A 27,817-nucleotide genomic window follows, 5' to 3' on the forward strand; every position below is an offset into this window, starting at 1 on the left:
CCCGCACAGCCCGCCTATCTGTGTCCTCTCCGCTACGATGCTTGGAAGAGGCCGCTTGTGGAGATGGTAGTGGAGAGGCAAAGGGGCAATTATCTGTCCACACAGAGGAGCCCTTTGACTCTTCCCCTGTCCACAGGGGTCCCTTTCGCACTGGCGGGGTTCACAGGGAAGGAACAGGCTGGCGCGCGTTCCATCCCGCTGTCCATTCACTTGGGAGCACTCCATACCACATGGGAGTGTATCCTGATGAAGTGGACAGAAGGGGGTGGGAAGGGGATTAGGGGAAAAGAGGGGAAAGGGACTCTGTGCACCATGAAGCCGCCCGAGGGTTACGACCTCGAGCGCATGGTGGCGGAGGTCCCGGCCGAACTGCAAGAATGTGTGGGAAACAACCTGAACGCGTTTGCGACCCACAAACACGATTGTGGTAGGGTAGGTAGTTATAAGCCTGGAGCACAGGGGTCAACCACAGGGGCCAGCCCTGTGAGTGGGGACTCACAGCCAAGGATGAGGCAGGTCACGCAGACAGGCAAGGTTGCCTGCGTGAGGGGGGAGGACATTCTCCAGGAATGGAGAGTCTCGCGTTTTGGGGTGGGATTCAGATGAGGAAGAGCCTGATCAGCTCGACCAGGGGCTGGATCCCATTACGGAGGAAGAGGAGTCGGAGGGGGACGACAGTAACGTCCCCGACTCAAGCACCAGGAAGGCGGGGGTAACGGGCGAAGGCTCACCACCTGTAGGTACAGGCAGGGTGAGGCCGGATGCCGCAGGTATACCCAGCACCAAGGGGGCAGAGCTGGATGAGGAGGGGCCAGGATCGGCAGCTGCGGGGGGTACCCGAGCTGCGGCACGGCAGGAACCGGTCCTCAGCCAGGCTGTCCAGGGGGCAGTGCCTAAGGTGACTCTCCATAGGTCTAGTAGGGAACCCCAACCTAGAAAGTTTTGGCCAGAGGTCAATCATGCCCCGAGGTACGGGAGCCAAGTGAGGAGGAGGGAGCTAGCGTTTCAGAGGAGGTTTAGCCCCCGACAGGCAGCGACAGGCTGCGGAGGATCAAAGGTGGGAGACAGCGTGGTGCAGCCACAGGAGACGACCCGCTGCAGCCCTGACAGGGATTAGCTGAGCCGCCCGGGGAAGGCGGCGCTGTATTATATTTTAGAATAGATAAGGATAAGTTTATAAGTAATATGAATAAGTATTATATTTTAGAATAGATAAGGACAAGTATTTTAGATAAGGATAAGTAATTTAGATACGGATAAGTAATTTAGATACGGATAAGTAATTTAGATACGGATAAGTAATTTAGATAAGTTTGTGGGGATAGTTTAGAGTTTAGATAAAGTTGATGCGTCCAGGATGCAGGTGTGGGGTGCAGGCTGGGGGTCAAGAGACCCGCCCGCAGAGGCATTAACAAAGCCAAGCGCTCCCCAAGAGGCTGGCTATACCATATTTTATCTGTTTTCTGGAGTGGAAGGAGGCACTCGTATGGTGAATCATTGCCACGGCGATCGGATGAGGGTGGGCCTATCGGGGCCGCACCAAGGACATCATCGTCTACGGCTGCTCCAGGGACACGGCTCCCATCGCGACCGATGGGACTGGAAGGAGAGAAGCGGAAGAGACCGCAGTTCACTTTCATGAAAGCCGGTGGCCGGGGTGGCTGGGATCGAACTCTTCAGAGTATTCCAGCGCCTCAGGCTTTGCTTATCGGGACACTTCGTTATTGTGCCCGAGAGTCAAGATCATCGCCCAAAAGATCAGCGCCACCGTTGGAAAAAGGATCTGCCTGGTATGCACGGGGAAGGTCCCCACAAGCAGGCGGTGGTGGCTGAGGAAAACAAGCCGGACAATGGCCAACTCCACTGTTGAGTGGGAGAGACTTAACAACAACACTCACAGGACTATTTCTGGGACTAATGAACAGTTGAGTGTGTGTTGGGACAAATGGTGGGAACCGGATGAGGGGATTTATATGTGTATGTGGGGTTCGAGGTATCGTTGCCCCACGGGCAACAGCATATTTTTCCAGAGACAGTGGCAGGATGACGGTAAGGGGATGAGGTGGGATGTTAGCTCGCGGGCTTGTGGGGTCCCCCTTTCCCGGTAAACGCCACTGAACTCATCACACGACCACACACAACACCTCCCACAGTTCCGCTGGCAGTAGCACAGGAGGGTGAGTGCCCTAAAACCACATAGTCATGGGAATAGTGGTGCGGATGCCAGTGTTGGGCAAGACGACAAGGCCCGCACCAGTGTACAGGGTGGAGAACATTGGAGTCATTCAGGGGGGGAGCCCATATTCACTACGCAGCGGTCCCACCGTACGTCATCCGCTGGGAGCAGTCGATGACGGGTACTGACTTCTCGGGGTGTCGGAGCCGGGCAGCACATATCATATTGTGTCCTCAGCACTTGAATGCCCTTTCGGAACAACAGTGCGGGTTCAGGACTGCTGGCGCGAAGCCTATGAATTGTACCATGGAAGCAATGGCACAAAGCCATGTGCCCCCACAGGTGGCATACATAGGGGGTGGTACCTATTGTGTTACCACTGCAGCGCAGTAATATCGACACGGACAGCACGGTTCGTGTCCGGTAAGAGACAGCAGCTTCTGTTTTTAAACCCGGGGCAGAGGTTCAAGTGGCACAGCAGCGAATTGTCCCCATTCCTTAACCCTCCACGGTTCACCTAACTGTACAGGAGAACTTCACCGACCTGCAGCGATTTGTAGCACATTTCGGGTACGCCATTCCCCCTCTCCCCGAACATCTCACAACCCTGTTAAAAGCAGTCGCCGTATCACAAAGGCACTTTTACACCCTGGAGCAAAAGACAGTAGAGATAGGGTCCGAAATATTGGACATTGTGATTCCACCATGGTGGGACCTGTTCACCAATATCAAGGTCCCGTCTTGGCTTAGGATAGCGTCACACGCATTAGTTGTGGTACAAGCAGGGATAGTATTATATTTATTATGTGTAAAATGTAAAAGAGGGCAGCACCTCAATAACCAAGTATATCAAGGAGAATGGAGAGACCGTTACGTGCGGGTGGGCGAGCAGGACCCAGCCGCGAGCTGCTAGAAGGACGGGCCCCCTCCGCACCGAGTGAACTGTGTTTTGCATTGTCCGTTTTCAAAATTGTATAAAGAATGATTGTGTTGAAGGAATGTACAAAATGTATCGTTTTGCTGTTGTGTTGTTTTCATGTCCTACATTAAAGCTGACACCAGTAGGAGGATGGCGGAGGCATCGGCCTGGGACAAGGTGTAGGTGTATATGTCTAACATGAAAATGTAAATACTTGTAATATAGTTCTGCCCGGGACACGGCAGTAAAAAAGTCAGCCTAGAAGATGGGGACTGTACGTTCGCAATGGAACACTAGTTTAGTTAAAACCTCAGGGGTCTGGATGTGGAGAATCGGGAAAACATTGCTCAACCACATTATTTAATTGATTCGATAAGCTGGGGTTATGCAAATCAACAGGAGGGACTAAGATTTGAGAAGTTTTCCCTCATTCTGCAAGCAACACCTAACCAAAGAGCTGCAGTTTGGATATTTTAAACGGGAGACTGGGGCTGATAGCGGAGAAAGGCTGCGGTCAGTTTACCAAGGGATGCCACAATCCGTGGGTCCCAAGATGGCCGCAGGACCTCGTGACCAGCCACAAAAGCAAAAACCTTACAGCCCAGTCTCTAGGTTTCTGCAAAGCCACAGCCAAAACAATGGATGGGTATTGGCCATGCAGAAACCTGCGAAACCAGGTCGAAGTCCAGACACTGGGGCGCTGACATCAGCATACCCACAATGCCCCAAGCCAACCTACACAGTTAATCTCGTTAAGGGGGCACAATAGCCCATAGAAAACTACCTGGTAGGTGATGGGAAACCAGTTAAACCCATCACCTCGCAACGAAATACCAATTAACACCGTCTGGCCATCCCCGGTACCCCCGAACATAAGCGCAGATCAAAGGGAAAACTCAATACATATCTTTTAAACAAAGAGATCCCGAGATCTGGCGGGAGATAGGACGGGTCAGAATAGTATAACTGGCCACGACTTTTGGGTTTTAAACTCAAGAAGGAATACTGCAAGAAAACCTGCAAGGAACGCAAGCCAGGAGGAAGACGAAAAGACAGGCAAGAAAGACGCGCTCGCAGCAGGGACAGCAACGCTCGCAACGACTGGCCAGGAACGCAAGAAACGGAAGGAAGAAACTCAGGGGACAAGCACGACCCTCACGGAAAGCAGCGGAGAAGCAGCACGAACAGCCAGTAACCCCAGTAATAGCCCCATGGTGAGCATGCACCCCGATCCTGCACATCCTGGACATAGTTTTAGTGTAGAGGGGAGGGTGGTTTGAATAAACGTGGGTGTGTAAATGAATATGTGTTGGTCAAGTTTGCGATGTGTCGTATGTTCCCCATCTTACAGTCAAGAATATGTCTAATAGAACTGTGTATAAGTATTCGTGTAGTTATGCATATGTCGTTTAGAACTGTGTCTAAGTATTCGTGTAGTTATGCATATGTCTGATAGAAATGTGTATAAGTATTCATGAACAATAGTTCCAAGCGCTCAATAAAAAGCCTTTTCCGTTTAAACCCTGGTCTTCAAATCTGGTCTGGTTGAATTTTTCTGCACTATAAACGCTCCTGCATCTAAGTCCAGTGTCTAGAACCGTAGGAGGTGAGTGGGTCGAGCCACTCACGGGGAACCAGTGTGCGCGGCCTGGTCAAGGGATCAGAGCAAGGCACGGGGACCTTATGTCGGGCGAAAGCTCGGCGCAGAAACCCCTTACAAGCTGCATCAAGATTTTCTGACTCTTACATTCAATATTCCAACCAAATAAAGCGAGCATATAATATGCCTTCTTTACTGCCTGTGTTCCCACTTTCAGGGAGTTATGGATTTGGACCCCAAGATCCCTCTGTACATAAATGCTATTAATGGTCTTGCCATTAATTGTACATGTTTCTCTTACATTAGTCTTCCTAAAGTGTAACACCACACCAGTGCTCAGATTAAACTCCATCTGCTATTTTTCAGGCCATTTCTATATATGATCTATGTCCCAGCCTTCCTTAACAGTCAATGATGCCAGCAATCTGCAAACTTACCAACCTGTCTATATTTACAAAGTCATTGACATACACCACAAACAGATCCCTGAACAGATCCCTGCAGATCTTCACTGGTCACAGACCTCCAGTCTGAATATTGTCCATCCATCATAACACTCTTTCTTCCATCAGTAAGCCAGTTCTCAATCCATATGACTGTGCAGTCTTCTGGATCAGTTTACATGGGGGATTTTATCAAATGCCATACCAAAATCCATGTAGACAACATCCACCACCCTACCCACATTGATCACCTCTTCAAAACCTCAATCAAGTTAGTAAGACACAACCTGCCACAAATAAAGCCATGCTGAATGTCCCTAATTTGCCCTTCTCTTACAAATGGGAATAAACCCTATCTCGAAAAACTTCAAAAAAGCTTCCATGCCATTGAAGTGAGGTTCTCTGGCCTCTATATCCCTGGATTATCTCCCTTTCATAAAGGAACAACATTAGCTACACTCCAATTCTTTAGGACCTCGTACGTGATTAAAGAGACAAAGGTCTTCATCAAGGCTCACTGTTTCAGAAACATACCTCTCATTAACCTGGGGTGGATCGCATCAGGCCCTGGGGATTTTTCCACCTTAATGCTCTTCAAGAACCCCCACACCACCACTTCAATCTCAAATTGTCCTTGCAACACTGGATATTACCTAAATCAGCTCATATTTACATTTAACTTAGGCAAAGCTCAAAACCCATATATGGACACCGAATTGATTTTTCGTCATCATATCTAAAAAAAAGATCAGAAAACACAAGACACTTGAACATAACCTCATGATCTTTGCACAACTTGTTATGAATTGACTCTCAGCGAGTGTAATTAGGCTCCAACATTACAACATGTGCAATGGAATGCAAGCAATGTTTTTAAAGGAGTGCATTTTAAACTAAAAGCACATGTTAAAATGGGAAACAATAGAATAATTACAATATTCATTCATGCTGTGAATGCAAACAAAAACAAAATTGTAGAAATGCTCACATTAGGCAGCATCTGGACCAGTTAACATTGAGTCAAAGACTCTTAATCATATTTGGAAAGAGAAAACAAAGTTACAAACAGGGTGGGCAGGGATGGATGAGACTAGGTGATACCAAGTTTACAATGGGGATAAATTTTAAATTAGTCATCCAAGCAATGGGTGTGGTGAAAGAGAGAATCTGAACAAAAGTTGTGAAACAAGGGCATTTAGAAATTGAGAAAACAAATTGCAAAGCAAAGAGCTGGAGACCTTGCCTGGCAGGCCAGACTGTTCTAATGGAGCAAGAAATGGTCCTGGGATTGGAGTTGCTCCTGCAGATTGAACTGAAGAGCTCACATTGTGGCCACCCAATTAGGATTGGTTTCTCCAACATAACCGAGACCACATTCCGCACAGTAAATGCAGATCAAGAGTCATGAGAGTCAAGAATGTTTTATTTTCATATATACCAGAGAACAATGAAATTCGTACTTGCGAAATGGGTCCCTAAATCGGAAGAAATGCAAGTAAATTCCTGCAACATCCAGGAGAACTGCTTGTAGTCTCGGATGGTGGAAGAAATTATTATTATTTTACCTACTGATGCTGCCTTACTGGCTGAGAATTTCTGGCATTTTAATTCAGATTTTCAGCATCTGTAGTTTTGAAATTCCAAGAGAAAAAATGCTGGTGATTTAGTTCACAGAATCTAAACATTAGGAATGTTTGCAGAAGAGAGGCCACTGACAAGATATAATGGCTCAGACTGAGCTGACCCGCAGTGAGTGGTTCTATCGGGAAACCTGGCTCCCTGCTGCTTCTAGTTCAGCAGATCTCTAATCTCCTCACAAGTGGTCAATTGTGGATAGACACAAAATGCTGGAGTAACTCAGCGGGACAGGCAGCATCTCTGGAGATAGGGAATAGGTGACTTTTGGAGTCAAGACTCCTCTTTGGCCAATTGTGGAAGTCAGACTACAGGAATTTTATAACCTTGATCCATTACTGCACTCATCATAGATTTGGTACACGATAGCAGGATATACTTATTTCTTCATTCAATATTTATTCAATACCTGCCACTGGAAAATAGAGTTGGCCAGTAGAGAACAGCTTGGCCCACAGTCCTCAGAGACAATCCAAATTATGTTAAATGGTTTATTTGGCACAAATCAAATAATTTGATTGTTATTAAATTGCCTCTGGAACTGATGCCGAGAACTACATTCTGCACTTTATCTTGCACTTCATCTATTGTGTTGAGTTTAACTTAATTATCTTTATGTATTGTATGCCTGTTCTCTTTGGATAGCATGCAAAATAGTACACGACAATAATAAACCTCAACCTTAATACCAATTATTCTTTTAATTAAACAGTTTTCCCCCTACTTTTATAATGTTTTAATCTATTGAATAGTCTCTGAGCATTAGAGGCATTTAAAAGCAGCTCCAACTTATGGGCATCCACAAGTGTGGAATCTTTGATAGCTTGAAGCAGAGTTCATTTTACCTGTATGATCCCTCTCAGCTGCAGATGGTCAGGTCAGTCAATCTATATCAAAAACAGATTTACACAAGCAACAATTTCACGCAACAGCCTGGATTTAAGAAGGCCTGGCCACCACAATACTGCTACTATATGCTCATGGTACAAGCAGAAACCTTTCCATTTCAACTGCAATGAAAATAACTTTCCTGAAATGACACAACTGTGGCACCTTTTTTCAAGCAGCAAGGTCTCAGAAACATGATGTTGAAATAGCTAGTAAAGTTTGATTGAAAGAACATACGCAGAACAAATCAGTCTGCAGAAGGGGCCTGACCCAAAATGTCACCTGTTCACATTCTCCAGAAATGTTGCCTGACCTGCTGAGTTACTCCCAACACTGTCTTTTTTTTTTAAACACCAGAATAAATTTCCCTGCTTTTCAAGCCACGTGGATCCAACAGAATTCATGTGTAGAATACAATACAAATTGCACCCAATGCAGCATTCCTTAAGCAGTTCCTGTCTTATAATGGAGACAATAACTCAGATGCTGGAATCTTGAGCAAAACAAAACAAATTGCTGGAGGAATCAGGGGTTAGGCAGCATCTGTGGAGGGAAATAGACAAACAACTTTTTGGGTCAGACCTTCGAGTATAAAGAAGGGTCCTGAAGCAAAACATCATCTGTCCATTTCCCTCCAGAGATGCTGTCTGACCCGAGTTCCTTCAGCATTTTTTTATTTTTTTGCACCATTCCTATTTTTGTAACACCAGCTCATGTACACACTTAAGATTTTGCACTGTAAATGGTGGGAGAGATACTATTTTTGCATATCTTCTAGAAAAGCAGGGTCATCTGCCATGATGATCTGCATGTTACAATTTAAGTGCCAATCTAGTTGCCAGAAGTTGTTGTTCCCACACAAAATGGACCTGGTGGTAAAAATCTACAAAACCAGACACAAGTAGTCAAAGTTCAGAAAGCCCCAAGACCAAATTGGTTTCCTTCTCACTCCTTTTCCCAAAAAGATACTCCCCGACTTAAAAGGTGACTTACATAAACTTGCACTTACATAAATAATTCTGTACTCAATCCCTAGAGCAATCAAGGCAGTTTGTAATTTCTACAACACTGTACAATCACTCAAGTTCACATTGGAAACAAGCCAGCAATGGCGGCGGTGCTTACCCAGAAGGCCAGGCATCGCAGAATGTTCCACGGATGCAGCGGACACTCCTGAGACAGCTAATGTTCTTCGTTAATTATTTTGAGCAGTGGGTGGGGATAGCGATTCCGACTTACATAAAATCTGACTTACGTAGGTCAGGGAGTGCCTGTACAGGTAGTTCGCCCATAATGTGATAATTGTGTTCCTAAGAATTTTCATGTTACAGAAAAAAGAGACACTTGTAAAGACAATTGCGTCAATGAGGCAAGGGACTACAGAGTTTCAGACTCGCAACAAAGTTATTTTTTCTGCAAAGTTTTTCCCACAATATCAAAGGTTTTTCATTGTTGCGTTAAAGCTACTAAAGGCTGTAAGTTACATTGTTTCATAGCATAATCATTGCACAAGTGTCAATAGAAGCAATAGCTTGTCAATTTCAGTAGCCACCTGTGTAAAGAAGCAGCCCTTAAGGAAATGAAGTGTCTAATTACTGTGGGGGAAGTTTTGGAAACAGGCCCCTTTCTTCTCTATGCTGTTTAAATACAAAGCAGCATTTAAAAAATGCTTGTCAATTTCCAAAGTAACTTTGAAATCAATCTCTAGTCCCCAAAATTGTGTTATAAACAATTTAGTCCACATAATGTAAATAGCGTTTCCCAAGTCATCACTTGTGTTATATCCAATTCACGTTATGGAATCACAAGGTATAGCAAAACTAACATGTACTTAGTTGATAAACTTCAACGACTGTTATTTAAAAAAATAACTTAACAAGTTACCGGTGAACAAACAGTAACATGAGGATACTAAAACACACAAGCTTATTTCGAGTATTATGTAATCTAGTCAATGATGAAAATTTGCTCATGTAAAATGATTCCCACAATTTGCATGGAATATTTTAGACAACAACTGATGTTTGAATAGGGCTGCAAGCACAATTGCTTCAGCCGAAACACTTCCTTAGATAAAGCAGACATTATTCAAACATCTGTCAAATAAAGCAGTTGGTTTTCTAGTGTTGCAGCTGCTTTGGTAATGAACATCTGATGGATTCAAGATAAAGGAGCCCTACTATCTTAAATGTGGTTTAATATTACAGATGTTACAAGACAAATTCCAATTTGAATTAAAACCTTGTCCAAGTGTCCCATACTTTGGATAAGCAGCAACAGCTGAGGTTGCAGCTCAACTCAAGTCATGCCTTCAACATGTGACCTGCCACCAAAGGCCAACAGCTGCAAGAAAATATCACCACTACCTGCAAGATTTGCTCTAAATCTCACCATACTAACTTGGAAATATCATTATTCTGCTGTAGTTGCTGTGTCAAAACCATGGAATTACTTTGCTCTACAGCTCTGCAACACCATTTTAAGTAGGCAGGCGGCAAGCAATTCTCCAGCACATCAAGTGAACATGGAGCACAGCTCAATTATTGCTGGCCTTGCCAGTGATGTCCACGGTTCATGCAAATAATTTATTTAAGTTACATGATTTAAGTTAACTTCCCTCCCCACATTGCGGAACTTTATTGAAATCAAAATTTTGAATTAGATTTTCTTAGTTCTGACTGTCAAAACACAGTGGGTTGTACAGCCCCTTGTGTTGGCTCTGTCATCATTTAATAAAATCTCCAATAAATTTGTGGGGGCTCTATTCATTTCTGCCCAGTATCTTTGGTAAATGCATTCCATCCCAAAGCTACTGATTCCAACCATGAGCCAACTCTAGTCAAGGCAGCCACAACTCCAGATTAAAGAATCCCAAAGATTTACAACACTACGATAAAGAATTCAGCCCTGAAGGGCCAGTCACTTACCTCAAGACTACTATCCAAAGATAGATAGAAGACTCCCAACATCCATCTCTTATTTGCAGCATCTGTATGCTCTTAATTTTTTTCGTAGGAATTTAGATATTGAGCCATTGTGATTGTGTTGTTGACGATTTGGAAGGAACAAAATACTAAGAGCATACAATGAGAAATTAGTTAAAGGGATACTAAGCCATTCAATTTCAATGACCGAGGGGACAGCTTAATAATATGTATCTCAAGAACCTAGAAAAACTAAGCTTGAAGGTGGTGATGCAAATGATTACCACCTCTGAATTACTAGCAGCATTCCAGGTGATGTGTATTTTTGAATGGTTTAAGCTGATTGACAACAAAAACCATGAAGCACTGCCAAACATTCAAAATTTTCACAAAGATTTTGGTACTACTGGAATTTCAAATCGTGCTCCTAATGTATTTGTTAAAAAGCAAAAGCAATAATTCAAGGTTACATTTTAAAATCCCAGAGGAATAAGAGCTTCTAATATTGTATGGAAGATACTGCATTACCCTAAAGTTAACATCAACAACAGGAAAGGCACCTTATTAAGCTTACTGCCAGTTGAAACTCTATATAAACTAAATGACTTGCAGTTAAAAACATTTTGTCATATCAAAATGTTAAGTAATAGCATTAACTTTACATTCTTCATTACATCCTCACCTAAGCTTATCTTCTGGCTGAATACAAGCATTGCCATGCTGAATATGGTCACATGCAAACCAGTCAAATCTGCAGAGGACAGCAAACCAAAAGGGCAGGGTGGTAAGAGGAGCAGCTAATTTTGTGCAAAGCATAGCAAGGGCAGAGATGAGTCAACTTTGATATATACTTTAACTGTTGTTTTACATATTATAAAGTAAATGCAGCTATACATGGACATGGACAAGGGAAAGATCTAGGAATATACAAATGTGAACCAACAGAACTTCATCTGTAGTGGAGCATTGGGAGCGAGGTTGACATATTCCCCCTCCAGTTTTGTGGAATAGTAAAGTGGCCATTTGCGAGCTGCTAAACCGGTACCAGGGCTTAGAGGAAAGGTGGGAAAAGTCGCTGACTGAAAGCAAACTCTCCACCTAGCTTCCAGATGTATATTTTGTCCCAGTTATTACAAGGTGGTAAAATCAAATTATAGCAATTGCTTGACGTACAATGGTGGTCTCTTAAGGAGAAGTTTCAGCTATACAGTATAGGCAAAACTATGCAAACCACACAAACAGCTGCTGAGTCGTCAGAACTTTCATTGCTGTTTAATGGCTCTTGTGGTTGCCCTGACCGCCAGCGTACAGCAAAGAGGAAGGTTTTGCATGGCAAACCGAACACAAAATAAACTATTGGAGGAACTCAGGGAAAATCTGTGGATGGAAATGAACAGACGACGTTCGCGATCGGCACCCTCAGTCCGAATAAGCGTTCCGATCCGAACCGCCTTTTCCCTCCACGGTCGCTGCCTAACCCGCAGAGTTCCTCCAGCAAAAACGGACACAAAAAGTGCTGGGTGAGTGCTCGGCGAGTCAGGCAGCATCTCTGGAGAACATGGATAGGATACGTTTCGGTTCGGGACCCTTAATCAGATAAAGTTCCTCCGGCATTTGTTTATTTTTTGCAAAAAAAAATCCAACATCTGCAGTCTCTTCTCGAGCCTTACATGGTAACCCTGCGTGCAACACTGTCGTTGTGCAGAATATTTCAGAGACGTCCCCACTAACTTCGGACTAATGGTAACGAGCAGCATCGCCTGAATTGGCTTGCCTGGTGTTTTGCAGAGTCCCCGGCTAATTGCACAGCGGCTCTTTGTCTGCACGGCGGCCGCTACCACGCGACAGATGGCCATTGCCCATCCATCCCAGATTCCATCCGATCTCCCGGGCACGTCTATCGCACATTGCACTCCCTTTCATCGCTCACGGGGAGCGGAAATTTACAGCTCGCAGTAAGGCGAGACGTTTGTAAAAAAGGCTGAGATTTCAGAGGTTCTTTCCCGCCCTCTCCCCGGAACTCGAGAGCAATGCCCGCCTTTTGCCCGCGTTGTGCAGCAACTTAACTGCCAAATGGATCCATTCAATCTGTGCCAATTAAATACAACAAGACTTAATCAAAAACAAGGATTCCAACAAGTAAGGATGCCATCGTGATCAAGTCACTGAGCTCAGCCTTAATTAACAGTTCAAGCCCCACGGGCAGCCAGTGTCACGAATTCAAATCACAAGTTCCCTCCTTTAATGGTACATTTAATCTCAAGGAGAGCATGGACTGTGGCCAAAAATTGTTACTGTTGGACTTGCTAATGCGAGCGAGCAAAACGTAAGTAAATCAAACCCACTGCTCACAATTGTGAGACTCACTATCCCCGTTTTCTTGCAAAATAAACTATTCCAATATTTGGCATATTTAAGGTTGTTTTTAGAAGGTCTCGGTCAACTTGTAAGCAATTTCACCCCGTCGTTAAAGTGGGTCTCAAATTTGTGAACAATTTCTAAATTTCTCATGTCAATGTAAACACCGTTTGCCGAAATATTTTCGCGCTTAGCTCACCCACCCTTGTAAACTGGACGCGCAAAGGCTTGGCAAGGCGTCAGGTCTGAAACCAGGCACGTTTTCATCGCCTGTAAATTGTGAGTTGGAATTAAAAAATGAAACCGGCAGCGTTGTGAATGGCGCCGGCACTTACTTTTGTAACAGGCTGTCGTGGTCGCCGCGGAGCTTTCCCAGTTCGATCTGCAGCCGGGCACGATCCTTGGCCGTCTCGTCCAGTGATTTGCGGGCGTCCGCCAGCTCATTCTCGTAAAGGCTCCTGATACCACTCAGCTCCCGGCTGGTCACGTCCTCCTTCTCGGAGATCCGCAGCTGCAGGGCGCTGTTCTCCGTCTCCAGCGAGCGCACTTTGTCGATGTAGACAGCCAGCCGGTCATTGAGGTGGCTCAGTTCCTCCTTCTCCTGCAGCCGGGAGATGCGGGTCGGGCTGAGCGGAGTGCTAGCCGCGCTCCTGCCGCCCGTCCGCTGCTGGGTCTTGGGGGTGGCCATCGCCATGGAATTGCCTCCACTCTTCCTCGGGGAGGGGGAGAAAAGTGAGAAAGCTAATTATCAACGACCCGGGGGGGGGGGGGGGAGAATCTGCAACAAAGTTATTCCGAGGGAGGGAAATCAAACCAAGGAGAAGCAGCAGCACCTGCTCCTTCCTTCCTCCCTGTCTGTCTGTCTGTCTGTGCCCACGCCTCGTCCCCGCATCCACCACAAATCCACTGTTAAAATGGCTCCTCGCTTTCGCGTCGGAGCTCCACAACGTGACCGCAAAGGGCCCAATTGTACCGCGAGACTGAGCGAAGGACTCCTCCCGACATTGCCAGAGGTCGCAAAGTTTCAAAGGGTTTTTTTTTAACTCTGCAAATCGTCTGCTAGTTTTTTTCCCCCCCTTCGATTTAAAAATAAACTGAACCAATGTGCATCCATCGGAAGTTAGGAGTTACACAGTGAGGAATGTCTCGGAGCAGTTTTGTTTTCCTTTGAATGAATCTTATTTGTGGGTCAGCGAAGGCTTGTTCGAGTTTACTCCGTAGCTTCGTTGGTGCTGAGGCGTTTAAACTATTCTCTGCAGATATTAAACACCGCCCTTCTCCCTGCAGGATGAGATAATAGATAACATTCGCTGGGGATAGAAAGTTTGATAGGTTAGTTCAAATGTTTCCAAAAAATATGCAAGATTACATTTCGGGAGTTTTCAATCTGTATTTATTTTGTTCGGCGAATATAATTTTATTTTTTTTCTTCGTCTTGTGAATTGTTTAACGCCATCGATTAGACGGGTTAAAATGCCCCCAACTAGCAAATATTTTATTTCTTTCCACAAAAGCGCACCAGCACAAAGAAAGTTCGAAATCCAAAAACAAACCGATGCGATTGGAAACAGGTTGCGCAGAATATCTGATCTCTTCAATCAGTGAGAGAGGATCAACGAAGTTTCTGGTTGTTACCATTATTATTTTTTTAAACATACTTTGGTTTAGCATAGATGAATTTATTTCTCACAAAAAAATATTTGTGAGCAACGCAATGGAATATATTAAATCCGCATTAAAAACAAAATTAGTCAAAAATACCCAGCAGAGCATGCAGCATCTGTAAGCAAGAGACAACCAGCTTGATAATCTTTCATCAGAAGTAGAAAAGTGCTCATGCATTCAGATTCTGGCAATAAAAGTCGATGTGGTGTTGATCTTCCTAACTGCTTGTTGCACCTGAACGCTTGCTCTAGAAACTGATGGAGCCAGTTCTCTTTGTACTTCCATGTTTTAGTTCAATGCCATTCCGATAATTTCTCTTACTTTTCTAGAACCCAAGTGATTAATCTTGGGTAGTTTACAAGCTGACTGTATGGACATTAAATTCTCAAATTTTGGATAACACAAAACAACCCTTTTTTTCATATCCCTTGTACCCGACCTGGACCTGCACTCTTCCACCTGTATACCATCCCCTGGCATCATAATTCGTACCTCTTCTATCCTTATCTTGCACCTTTTATTTTTCAACTCTGCCTTTGCCCAACCATCTGCCTACTAACCCCCCCCCCCCTCCCCCACCTGTATCGACCTATCACACACCAGGCTTTGACACGTCCCTCTTCTCTTCCAGTTTTCTTCCACAGCCCACCACCCTCCCCTCCCCAACCAGTCTGAAGAAGGGCCTGATCTAAAATATCACATATCCAATGTTCTCCGGGGATGCTGCCTGGCCTGCTGCAACACTTTGTGTCTTTTTTGGATAACCTCAAAGTTGTTCACTTTATATTGCTTTTCCCATATATCTGCTTAATCACCCATCCTGTCCAAATCACAGCTCAGTTTCCCTCAGCTTTGTGGCAACTGTAAACCTGGAAATATTGGGTCAATTATCTCATCCAATTCATCAATAGCTAGTGTCCTCAGACACTGCACTATTCACTACTGTCACCTGGGGGGGGGGGGGGGGGGGGACCCCTGTTTATCCCTATTCTCTGAATCATGGAATTACACAACAAAGAAAGAATTGTTGAACCAAAAACAAGCCCTTTTGGCCCATCTCATTCATGACCACCATTGTACCATTTTCCCAAATTAGGCCCATATCCCTCTACTCATTTCCTCACCGAGTACTTGTCCAAATGTCTTTTAAACATTGTAATTTTATCTGCATCCTGTCTGTCAACACATTCTTAATCCATGTCAATAATTATGTACACTAACCTCTTGCATGGGTCCTTATCACAAAACCTTCTGAGTGTCCAAATATATCACATCCACTGGTTCTGTATTAGTTGTAGCTTAAAAACCTCCACTGTATTTATTAAGCATGTCAACGCAAGTTGAGTTCATTGTCATACGCACACGTATGGTGAGGTACAGGTACAATAACATCTCTTTCATAAATGCATAAATCAACCCAGGATTGAACCCGGGTCTCTGGCGCTGTTGGGCAGCAACTCTACTGCTGTGCCACTGTGCCATTTTAAGACTAATTAAACTTGAAGATGTTGAGGATGCATAACAGGAATTAGCAGAAGGCAAGTTGGGACAGTAGAATTGCCAGTGTTACTTTCGTGGGCAATCTGTGATAATTATCCACTAAAGTAACACTGGTAATGATTCATGATCTCAGAGTGGATCTGCTCCACACTGTGCAAGTGGGAAATGGTCTATGGTCGGCAGCAAATACGCTGGCTTCAATTTTGCCTAATTTTATAACTTTCTGGAATTTAAAAAAAACGAATTTTCAAATCCAGAAGTGATTCCATGTGACTATCCTGTGCTCAGTCTATGTATTATCTGAGATTTGACCTTTGGCCGATAACATGAAAGGCAGCATTGAAAACCTGCCAGATCTTTTTTGTATGGTTGAGCATTTGAGAATGCAAGTGATTTTTGGATTAATGAGAGGATAAGCAACACAATTGTCACATGTCCATGATTTGCAGTTAGTCCTGCTGACACTGATGTTTTGACACTGTAGTTGTAGTGTAGTAAGTCTTTCATCTTATGATGTTCTGTTTTCAAATCTGCTGTTGGGAAGATTTTGATCCTGTGTCTTGTCAGTCCTCTTCTGTTCATTTCTGAACTTCTGGTTTCAGAAATGTACAGCAACATTCCACCAATCTAATCGACAAGGTACAAGCATGGATTGAATATTGGCTGACTGGCAGAAGGCAGAGTGGGAATAAAGGTGACATTTTCTGGTTGGCAGCCAGTTACTAGTGCTGCTCCACAGGAATCAGTGAAGGGTCTGCTACTTTTTACATTATATGTTAACAATTTGGATGATGGAATTGATGGCTTTGTTTCAATGTCAGCAAGACAAAGGAGATAGTGATCGACTTCAGGAAGTGAAGCGGTTGGTACACATATCCCAGTTTGCATTGTCGGTGCCGAAGTAGAAATGGGTGAAAACTTCAAACTCCTAGGAGTAAATATCACCAACAACATATCCTAGACCACCCATATTGAAAGAACGAACAAGAAAGCACACCAATGCCTCTACTTCCTTAGAAGGCTGGGGAAGTTTGGCATGTCCCCTACAAGTCTCACCAACTTCTACAGATGAACCATAAAGCATTTTATCAGGATACATCACAGCTTGGTTTGGGAACAGTTCCATCAAAGACCACAAATCGCAACAAATTGTGGATGCAACCGAAACCATCACACAAACCAGCCTCCCTTCTATTGACTTCATTTATACCTCATGCTGTATCAGCAAGGCCAGCAGCATAATCAAGGATGAGTCACACCCTGGCCACTCCCTGCTTCCCTCTCCCATCAGGCAAACAGTATAGAAGTGTGAAAACACACACCTCGAGATTCAGGGGCAGTTTCTTCCAAGCTGTCAACAGGCAACTGAATCATCCTACCACAACCAGAGAGCAGTGCTGAACTGCAATCTACCCTCAGACTATCCTTGATCGGACTTTGCTGGCTTTACCTTGCACTAAACGTTATTCCTTTTTCAGATGAATTCTTCTGGGCCTTACTTCCATGCTGTCTTTAAACTCACCTGCTTTTGCTGGAAAAAAATCAGATTAAAAAAAGTGATTGAAGTGGGTCGTGGAATTGAATAACAAACAGCCAATAGCATTGAAAATCTGTCAATTCAGCACCACCAAAGCCCTGAAGTGCAGGGTTATCAGAATTTTGTTGCAAAAAAGTAGAATCTGGGATTTACATTGAACAAATGAAATATATATTGATGATTGACTTTGTCAGCTACTTTTTAATTGGGCAAATACCATCTGTTTACAACAGGTATCTTTTAAGCCATATTGAACCACCGTTCAGCACCATTTCCATTGTACCCTATTTAGGTTTTGCTTTTTTCATTGCCTACCCAGAGCCCCTTGCATGGTTGCCATGGGCATCTCTATGGCCCATGGGACTCGACACTTAATTTGGAACTTTAGGTAGGAGAACAGAATTTCTTGATTTATGAAGTAAAGTCAATAGACAATAGGCAATAGGTGCAGGAGTAGGCCATTCGGCCCTTCGAGCCAGCACCGCCATTCAATGTGATTATGGCTGATCATTCTCAATCAGTACCCCGTTCCTGCTTTCTCCCCATACCCCCTGACTCCGCTATCCTTAAGAGCTCTATCTAGCTCTCTCTTCAATGTATTCAGAGAATTGGCCTCCACTGCCCTCTGAGGCAGAGAATTCCACAGATTCACAACTCTCTGACTGAAAAAGTTTTTCCTCATCTCTGTTCTAAATGGCCTACCCCTTATTCTTAAACTGTGGCCCCTGGTTCTGGACTCCCCCAACATTGGGAACATGTTTCCTGCCTCTGATGTGTCCAACCCCTTAATAATCTTATACTTTTCGATAAGATCCCCTCTCATCCTTCTAAATTCCAGTGTATACAAGCCTAGTCGCTCCAGTCTTTCAACATATGACAGTCCCGCCATTCTGGGAATTAACCTAGTAAACCTACGCTGCACGCCCTCAATAGCAAGAATATCCTTCCTCAAATTTGGAGACCAAAACTGCTCACAGTACTCCAGGTGCGGTCTCACTAGGGCCCTGTACAACTGCAGAAGGACCTCTTTGCTCCTATACTCAACTTCTCTTGTTATGAAGGCCAACATTCCATTGGCTTTCTTCACTGCCTGCTGTACCTGCATGCTTCCTTTCAGTGACTGATGCACTAGGACGCCCAGATCACGTTGTACGTCCCCTTTTCCTAACTTGACACCATTCAGATAATAATCTGCCTTCCTATTCTTACCACCAAAGTGGATAACCTCACACTTATCCACATTAAACTGCATCTGCCAAGCATCCGCCCACTCGCACAAGTCACCCTGCAACCTCATAGCATCTTCCTCGCAGTTCACACTGCCACCCAGCTTTGTACCATCTGCAAATTTGCTAATGGTACTTTTAATCCCTTCATCCAAGTCATTGATGTATATTGTAAATAGCTGCGGTCCCAACACCGAGCCTTGCAGTACCCCACTAGTCACTGCCTGCCATTCTGAAAGGAACCCATTTATCCCCACTCTTTGCTTTCTGTCTGTCAACCAATTTTCTATCCATGTCAGTACCCTACCTCCAATACCATGTGCTCTAATTTTGCCCACCAATCTCCTATGTGGGACCTTGTCGAAGGCTTTCTGAAAGTCAAGGTACACCACATCCACCGGCTCTCCCCTGTCAATTTTCCTAATTACATCCTCAAAAAATTCCAGATTAGTCAAGCATGATTTCCCCTTCGTAAATCCATGCTGACTCGGAACGATCCTGTTACTGCTATCCAAATGCTCCGCAATTTCGTCTTTTATAATTGACTCCAGCATCTTCCCCACCACTGATGTCAGACTAACTGGTCTATAATTTCCCATTTTCTCTCTCCCTCCTTTCTTGAAAAGTGGGATAACATTAGCTACCCTCCAATCCACAGGAACTGACCCGGAATATATAGAACATTGGAAAATAATCACTAATGCGTCCACAATTTCTAGAGCCACCTCCTTAAGCACCCTGGGATGCAGACCATCAGGCCCTGGGGATTTATCAACCTTGAGTCCCATCAGTCTACCCAAAACTTTTTCCTGCCTAATGTGGATTTCCTCCAGTTCATCTGTCACCCTAGGATCGCTGGCCACTAGAACATCTGGGAGATTGTTTGTATCCTCCTTAGTGAAGACAGATCCAAAGTACCGGTTCAACTCGTCTGCCATTTCCTTGTTCCCCATAATAAATTCACCTGCTTCTGTCTTCAAGGGACCCACATTTGCCTTGACTATTTTTTTCCTCTTTACATACCTAAAAAAGCTTTTACTATCCTCCTTTATATTATTTGCTAGTTTACCCTCGTACCTCATCTTTTCTCCCCGTATTGCCTTTTTAGTTATCTTCTGTTGCTCTTTAAAAGTATCTGTAATATTTTTCATGTTCAGTTTCTGAAGTCAAGTAATTTTTCTCGCAAGTATCAAAGATAGGTTTATGCATATTCATATTCAAAAAAAGCAATTGACATCAAGCAAACTTGTCAACTTTTCAAATTGTATTAAATGCTAACATAATTTAGTGGCTGGAGGAATAAATTAGTTCTTGTGAATCTTAATTTCACCCTCGTAAATTTATTAAAATACATCAGCAGTAATTGAGCAGTCACTTGTTAAAGCTTTAACAGCTTGTTAAAGTGTTGCAAGTATAATCTGAAACAAAGTAAATCTCATTTCTTAGAAAAAAAACTCATGGCACAAAATCAATTCGTGAAGGACAACAGAATCAGCATTGTAATTCAATACTATCAACATCAGAACACTTATTTGGAATAAATCCAAGGATTTAAAAACTTAAAAAATGACAGATAATAAAGCAACAGTGTTGCCTTGATGGAGGTAGATCTGGATTTTAGTTTATGCTTATTAATTGATCTTGGTTTACTTTTTAAAAAGATACTTCATTTGATGCATTGTATCTCCATTTCAGGGTACATGTTAGTCAGCTGTATCAATTGCAAGCACAAAGATTGCCGCTACTACCTTGATGACTTCCTGGTTTCGGAGCCTGTCACATTTGTAGGTTGGTCTGAACGGTTAGATCAGATGGGATCCCGGGAGAACTAGATAAACTATATATATATATATATAACATATAACATATAACAACTACAGCATGGAAACAGGCCTGTCCGGCCCTACCAGTCCACGCCGACCATTCTCCCTGACCTAGTCTCATCTACCTGCACTCAGACCATAACCCTCTAATCCCCTCCTATCCATATACCTATCCAATTTACTCTTAAATAATAAAATCGAGCCAGCCTCCACCACTTCCACCGGAAGCCCATTCCATACAGCCACCACCCTCTGAGTAAAGAAGTTCCCCCTCATGTTACCCCTAAACCTTTGTCCCTCAATTCTGAAGCTATGTCCCCTTGTTGGAATCTTCCCCACTCTCAAAGGGAAAAGGCTACCCACGTCAACTCTGTCCGTCCCTCTCAAAATTTTTAAAACCTCTATCAAGTCCCCCCTCAACCTTCTACGCTCCAAAGAATAAAGACCCAACCTATTCAACCTCTCTCTGTAGCCTAAGTGCTGAAACCCAGGCAACATTCTAGTAAATCTCCTCTGTACCCTCTCCATTTTGTCGACATCCTTCCTATAATTTGGCGACCAGAACTGCACACCATACTCCAGATTCGGCCTCACCAATGCCCTGTACAATTTTAACATTACTTCCCAACTTCTATTCTCGATGCTCTGATTTATAAAGGCAAGCTTACCAAACGCCTTCTTCACCACCCTATCCACATGAGATTCCACCTTCAGGGAACAATGCACAGTTATTCCCAGATCCCTCTGTTCCACTGCATTCCTCAATTCCCTACCATTTACCCTGTACGTCCTATTTTGATTTGTCCTACCAAAATGCAGCACCTCACACTTATCAGCATTAAACTCCATCTGCCATCTTTCAGCCCACCCTTCCAAAAGGCCCAAGTCTCTCTGTAGACTTTGAAAATCTACCTCACTATCAACTACTCCACCTATCTTAGTATCATCTGCATATTTACTAATCCAATTTGCCACACCATCATCCAGATCATTAATGTAAATGACAAACAACAGTGGACCCAACACAGATCCTTGGGGCACTCCACTAGACACTGGCCTCCAACCTGACATACAATTGTCAACCGTTACCCTCTGGTATCTCCCATTCAGCCATTGTTGAATCCATCTTGCAACCTCACTATTAATACCCAACGATTTAACCTTCTTAATCAACCTTCCATGTGGAACCTTGTCAAATGCCTTACTGAAGTCCATATAGACAACATCCACAGCCTTGCCCTTATCAATTTCCCTGGTAACCTCTTCAAAAAATTCAAGAAGATTAGTCAAACATGACCTTCCAGGCACAAATCCATGTTGACTGTTTCTAATCAGGCCTTGATTATCCAAATAATTATATATATTGTCCCTAAGTATCTTTTCCATTAATTTTCCCACCACAGACGTCAAACTAATAGGTCTATAATTGCTAGGTTTACTTTTAGAACCTTTTTTAAACAAGGGCACAACATGCGCAATGCGCCAATCTTCCGGCACCATCCCCGTTTCTAATGACGTTTGAAATATTTCCGTCATAGCCCCTGCTATTTCTGCACTAACTTCCCTCAATGTCCTAGGGAATATCCTATCAGGACCTGGAGACTTATCCACTTTTATATTTTTCAAAAGTGTCCGTACCTCCTCTTCTTTAATCCTCCTAATTTCCATCACTACTCTACTTGTTTCGCTTACCTCACATAATTCAATATCCTTCTCCTCGGTAAATACCGAAGAAAAGAAATTGTTTAATATCTCCCCCATTTCTTCCGGCTCAGCACATAGCTGACCACTCTGACTCTCTAATGGACCAATTTTATCCCTCACTATCCTTTTGCTATTGACATATCTGTAGAACCCCTTGGGGTTTACTTTTACATTACTTGCCAAAGCAGCCTCATATCTTTTTTTCGCTTTTCTAATTTCCTTCTTAAGATTCCTTTTACATTCTTTATATTCCTCAAGAACCTCATTTACTCCCTGCCGCTTATATTTATTGTATATCTCCCTCTTTTTCCGAACCAAGTGTCAAATTTCCCTGGAAAACCACGGCTCTTTCAAATTATTATTCTTTCCTTTCCACCGAACAGGGACATAAAGACTCTGTACTCTCAAAATTTCACCTTTAAATATCCTCCATTTCTCTATTATATCCTTTTCATAAAACAAAAATTTCCATTTCACTCCTTTTAAATCCTTTCTCATCTCTTCAAAATTAGCCTTTCTCCAATCCAAAATCTCAACCCTTGGTCCAGGTTTGACCTTCTCCATAATGATATTAAAACTAATGGCATTGTGATCACGAGACCCAAAGTGCTCCTCAACACATACCTCCGTCACCTGACCCATCTCATTTCCTAACAGGAGGTCCAACACTGCCCCTTCTCTGGTAGGCACCTCTACGTATTGCTGCAAAAAACTATCCTGCACACATTTTACAAACTCCAAACCATCCAGCCCTTTAACAGAATGCGATTCCCAGTCTATATACGGAAAATTGAAATCACCCACAATCACCACTCTGTGCTTACTACTAATATCTGCTATCTCCTTACATATTTGCTCTTCCAATTCTCGTTCCCTATTTGGCGGTCTATAATACACCCCTATAAGTGTTGCTAAACCTTTCTCATTTCTGAGTTCCACCCAAACAGCCTCCCTAATCGAGCCTTCTAGTCTGTCCTGCCAAAGGACTGCTGTGATATCCTCCCTGACAAGCAATGCAACACCCCCACCTCTTGCCCCTCCGATTCTATCACATCTGAAACAATGAAATCCTGGAATATTTAATTGCCAATCGCAACCCTCCTGCAACCATGTTTCACTGATCGCCACAACATCATACTTCCAGATGTCAATCCAGGCTCTAAGCTCATCCACCTTTCTTACAATGCTCCTAGCATTAAAATATACACATTTAAGGGACCCATCATTTCTTATTCTCAGTTTATTTCTTTTCCCTTCTTTCTCTCCTACATATTGGGTCTGAGTGTTTCCCTTTTCTGCCTCCTGCCTCACACACTGCCTGTTAGCTATCTGTGTTTGAGTCCCTCCCCCCAACCGTACTAGTGTAAAGTCTCCGCAATTATTTTAGCAAATCTCCCCGCCAGGATATTGGTTCCCCTCAGGTTGAGATGCAACCCGTCCTTTTTGTACAGGTCATACTTCCCCCAGAAGAGGTCCCAATGATCCAGAAACTTGAAACCCTGCTCCCTGCACCAGTTCCTCAGCCACTTATTTATCCTCCACCTCACTCCATTCCTATTCTCACTATCGCGTGGCACAGGCAGTAAGCCTGAGATTATTGCTTTGGAAGTCCTTTTTTTTAAACTCTCTTCCTAGCCCCCTAAATTCTCCTTTCAGGACCTCTTCCCTTATCCTACCTATATTGTTGGTACCTATATGTACCACGACCTCTGGCTCCTCTCCCTCCCCTTTCAGGATATCCTAGTTTAAATATATATATATATAAATACAGCCAAAACCAGACCCGAAAGCGCAACAATTTTAGGACCACCTTACTCACCATTGTCCTGTGGTTCAAATGGTATTATTTTACAAGTTTTTCACTTTTTTATACTTTAAGAATCACTTTTTAAACTTTAATAAATTCCTTTTTCCACTTTTCGTGCCCATCAGCCGCGTTCGACTTCACAATGGGAACCCAACAGCCGCCCGGCCAATGAGGGTCGAGGGCGGGACGGGATCTGATCAATGGAAGCTCGGAGGGAGACGGGACCCGCCCAAGTTCCCCTCTGTCTCCTCCAGCACCCGCTTCAACCGATGGCGTCGTCGTGTCCCCGCTCCCGCCCTGCCCCAGCGCCCCGGACTTTCAGCAGACTACAACCCCCAGCGGGCAACGTGGCACCCACACACTAAAAATAATGATATAATACTTAAAATATAATAATGTAAGAATATAAAATGTTATATTGTACATCTATTAATATATATTAATCTCTTGCAAGGGACTGGATGTGGGGGATCTGACTGATGCCCGGGTTGAGGGGGGATGGAGTGGGTGAGGGGGGTGGGGGGGATAAGGGGAGGTTGAGGGGGCATGGAGGGGGGAAGGGGGAGTGGGTGAGGGGAGTGTGCTAGACCAATGCAGGAGAGCTTTGGGCTCAACGGGTCCTCCCTCTTCTAGTTGGAATCCGGGAAATCCAAGGGCGGAGGAGTCTGCTTCTTGACCAATAATAACTGGTGTAATCCTGGGAATATTAAGACACTTTCTCGTTCCTGCTCGCCGGACCTGGAACATCTAACTATCTTATGCTGACCATTCTACCTACCCCGGGAGTTCAGCTCGGTGATCATCACAGCCGTCTATATCCCACCGCATGCGGACACCGACGTGGCACTGTCCACCCTACACGATGTGTTGTGCCAACACCAAAACAAGAACCCTGATGCGGCTGTGCTGGTGGCTGGAGACTTCAATAGGGGAAATCTCAAAAAGGTCATGCCCAACTTCTACCAACACATCACATGTGTCACCAGGGGGGAAAGAACTTTGGACCACTGCTACACGCCGTTCAGGAAAGGCTACAAGGCCGTTTCTCTCCCTCCTTTTGGGAAATCTGACCACGCTGCCATTTTCCTGCTGCCGGAGTACAAACAACGGATAGTACGGGAAGCGACAGTGACGAGGGACGTAAAGCGGTGGGCTGACCATTCAGAGGCCATGCTGCAGGATGCACTGAGCGAAGTCGACTGGAACATGTTCCAAGCAAGTTCCAGAGACGTAAATGAGTTTGCGGAAGCGGTTACGGACTTCATTGCCACAATAGCCGATACCATCATCCCCACGGTAAGGGTCAGTATCTTCCCTAACCAAAAACCCTGGGTGGACAGGTCTATTCGCGTGGCCTTGAATGCTCGCACCGCTGCTTACAACTCCGGCCTGGCATCCGGCAACATGGACGACTACAAGGGAGAGTCCTACCGACTGCGAAGGGCAGTGAAGGATGCAAAAAAGAGGTACCGGGACAAGATGGAGTCACAGATGGAGCAGCAGGACACCAGGCGCCTTTGGCAGGGGCTACGGACTATAACTAGCTACAGGTCCAGCACCCCCTCAACCGGAAGTGCCGGCTCCTCCTTAGCTGATGACCTGAACTCTTTTTACGCACGGTTTGAGACGGGTAACACCACCAGCTCGCCGTCTAAAAACAGCACCGAAGGGGCGCTGGCTAGCGAGGCTGGAGGGGGATCCACCGCCGGGGATGTGCACACATTCTCGGTGTCCGAGCATGAGGTGAGGTGGGCTCTGACGCGTGTGAACACGAGGAAAGCTGGAGGCCCAGATGGTATATCTGGGCGAGTACTAAAGTCTTGTGCTACTCAGCTTGCTCCAGTGCTCACCACAATATTCAACCTCTCCTTGGCAAAGTCCGTGGTCCCTGCATGCTTCAAAAGATCCATCATTGTACCGGTGCCAAAGAATGCCTCTCCAGCGTGTTTAAATGACTACCGACCGGTGGCCCTCACCTCGGTTGTCATGAAATGCTTTGAGAGGCTAGTCAAGAAGCACATCTGCACCCTCCTTCCTCGCAACATGGACCCACTACAGTTCGCATACCGTCCGAACAGGTCCACGGATGATGCGGTCTCCCAGGTTCTACACACCGCTCTCTCTCATCTGGACAGCCAGGGGGGCTATGTGAGTATGCTGTTCATTGACTTTAGTTCAGCATTCAACACAATAGTCCCCAGCAGACTGGTTGAGAAGCTGCTGGAACTGGGGCTTAGCACCCGTCTGTGTGCCTGGGTCCTGGACTTTCTCACTGCCAGGCCCCAAGTGGTCAGGATGGGGGAACACACATCTAGCTCCCTCACCCTGAACATAGGATCCCCCCAGGGCTGCGTCCTTAGCCCCCTACTGTACTCCCTGTACACACATGACTGTGGGGCCAGGTTCAGCTCAAACTCCATCATCAAGTTTGCTGATGACACTGTGGTGGTGGGCCGGATCTCCAACAACGATGAGAAGGCCTACCGGGAGGAGGTGGCTGATCTGGCACTCTGGTGTCAGGACAATAGCCTCCTCTTGAATGTCACTAAAACAAAGGAGCTGATTGTGGACTTCAGAAGGGCTAAACATCCAAGGACGTACACGCCACTGGAGATAAATGGGTCTATTGTGGATAGGGTGAGCAGTTTCAAATACTTGGGAGTCCGCATCGCAGAGGATCTGACGTGGGCAAAGCACATTGCCGTACTGGTGGGTAAGGCTAAGCAGCGCCTTTACCACCTTAGACAACTGAGGAAATTCAGAGTGTCGCTGAGGATCCTTCATTGCTTTTACTCTGGGGCTGTAGAGAGCATCCTGTCCGGCAACATTACAGTCTGGTTTGGGAACAGCTCTGCCCAGGACAGGATGGCCCTGCAGAGAGTAGTGCGTTCGGCAGAACGCACCATGGGAACTACACTCGTCCCCCTGCAGGACCTATACATCAGGAGGTGCAGATCCAGAGCAAGCAAGATCATGAGGGACCCCTGCCACCCCAGTAACGGACTGTTCCAGATGCTACGATCAGGCAAACGCCTCCGCTGTCACGCTGTGAAAACGGAGAGGATGAGACGGAGCTTCTTCCCACAGGCCATCAGGACTGTCAACTTTTATAACCCCAGAGACTAAATTTTTGTCGACACTTTTTGTGCTATGTTTAGTAACTTATTAACTTTATTTATATGCTGTAACTGTAATTCTTTTTGTGCACAACCCGCAGGCATTGCCACTTTCATTTCACTGCACATCGAGTATGTGTATGTGACAAATAAATTTGACTTGACTTGACTTGACTTGACTTGACTTGATAATATTGGATTGAAGATATGAAACAGATGGTGGGGGGTTAGGGTTGTCGAGGCTAGAGGCAACGAGTGGAGTCCCACAAGGATTGGTGTTGGCACCACTCTTGTTTGTTATTTATATTAACAATTTGTATGTGAATGCAGATGGCATGGTTAGTACATTTGCAGATGAAGCTAAAATTGATGGTTTGGTGGATATTGAAGAATGTTCCTGACCAACTGGGCCAAGGAATGGCAGATGGTGTTTAATTCAGATAAATGAGATGTTGCAGTTTGGTCGGATCTACATAGTACATGGGGAGTATTGTAG

The 27,817-nt window shown here is 44.7% G+C and overlaps 1 protein-coding gene across 1 annotated transcript in view; it reads right to left on the bottom strand.

The window, feature by feature from the left end:
* The window catches only part of lmnb1 (lamin B1), a 37,237-nt gene extending 23,391 nt beyond the window's left edge, over nt 1–13,846 (bottom strand). The window contains exon 1 of the mRNA XM_078396267.1: nt 13,279–13,846. Coding sequence (XP_078252393.1) covers nt 13,279–13,637 — 359 coding nt within the window. The 5' untranslated portion in view covers nt 13,638–13,846. The remainder of the gene's footprint in view (nt 1–13,278) is intronic.
* Nucleotides 13,847–27,817: the final 13,971 nt, after the last annotated feature.

The sequence above is a fragment of the Rhinoraja longicauda genome, chromosome 3 (genome assembly GCF_053455715.1).
Source record: "Rhinoraja longicauda isolate Sanriku21f chromosome 3, sRhiLon1.1, whole genome shotgun sequence".
Lineage (NCBI taxonomy): Eukaryota > Metazoa > Chordata > Chondrichthyes > Rajiformes > Arhynchobatidae > Rhinoraja > Rhinoraja longicauda.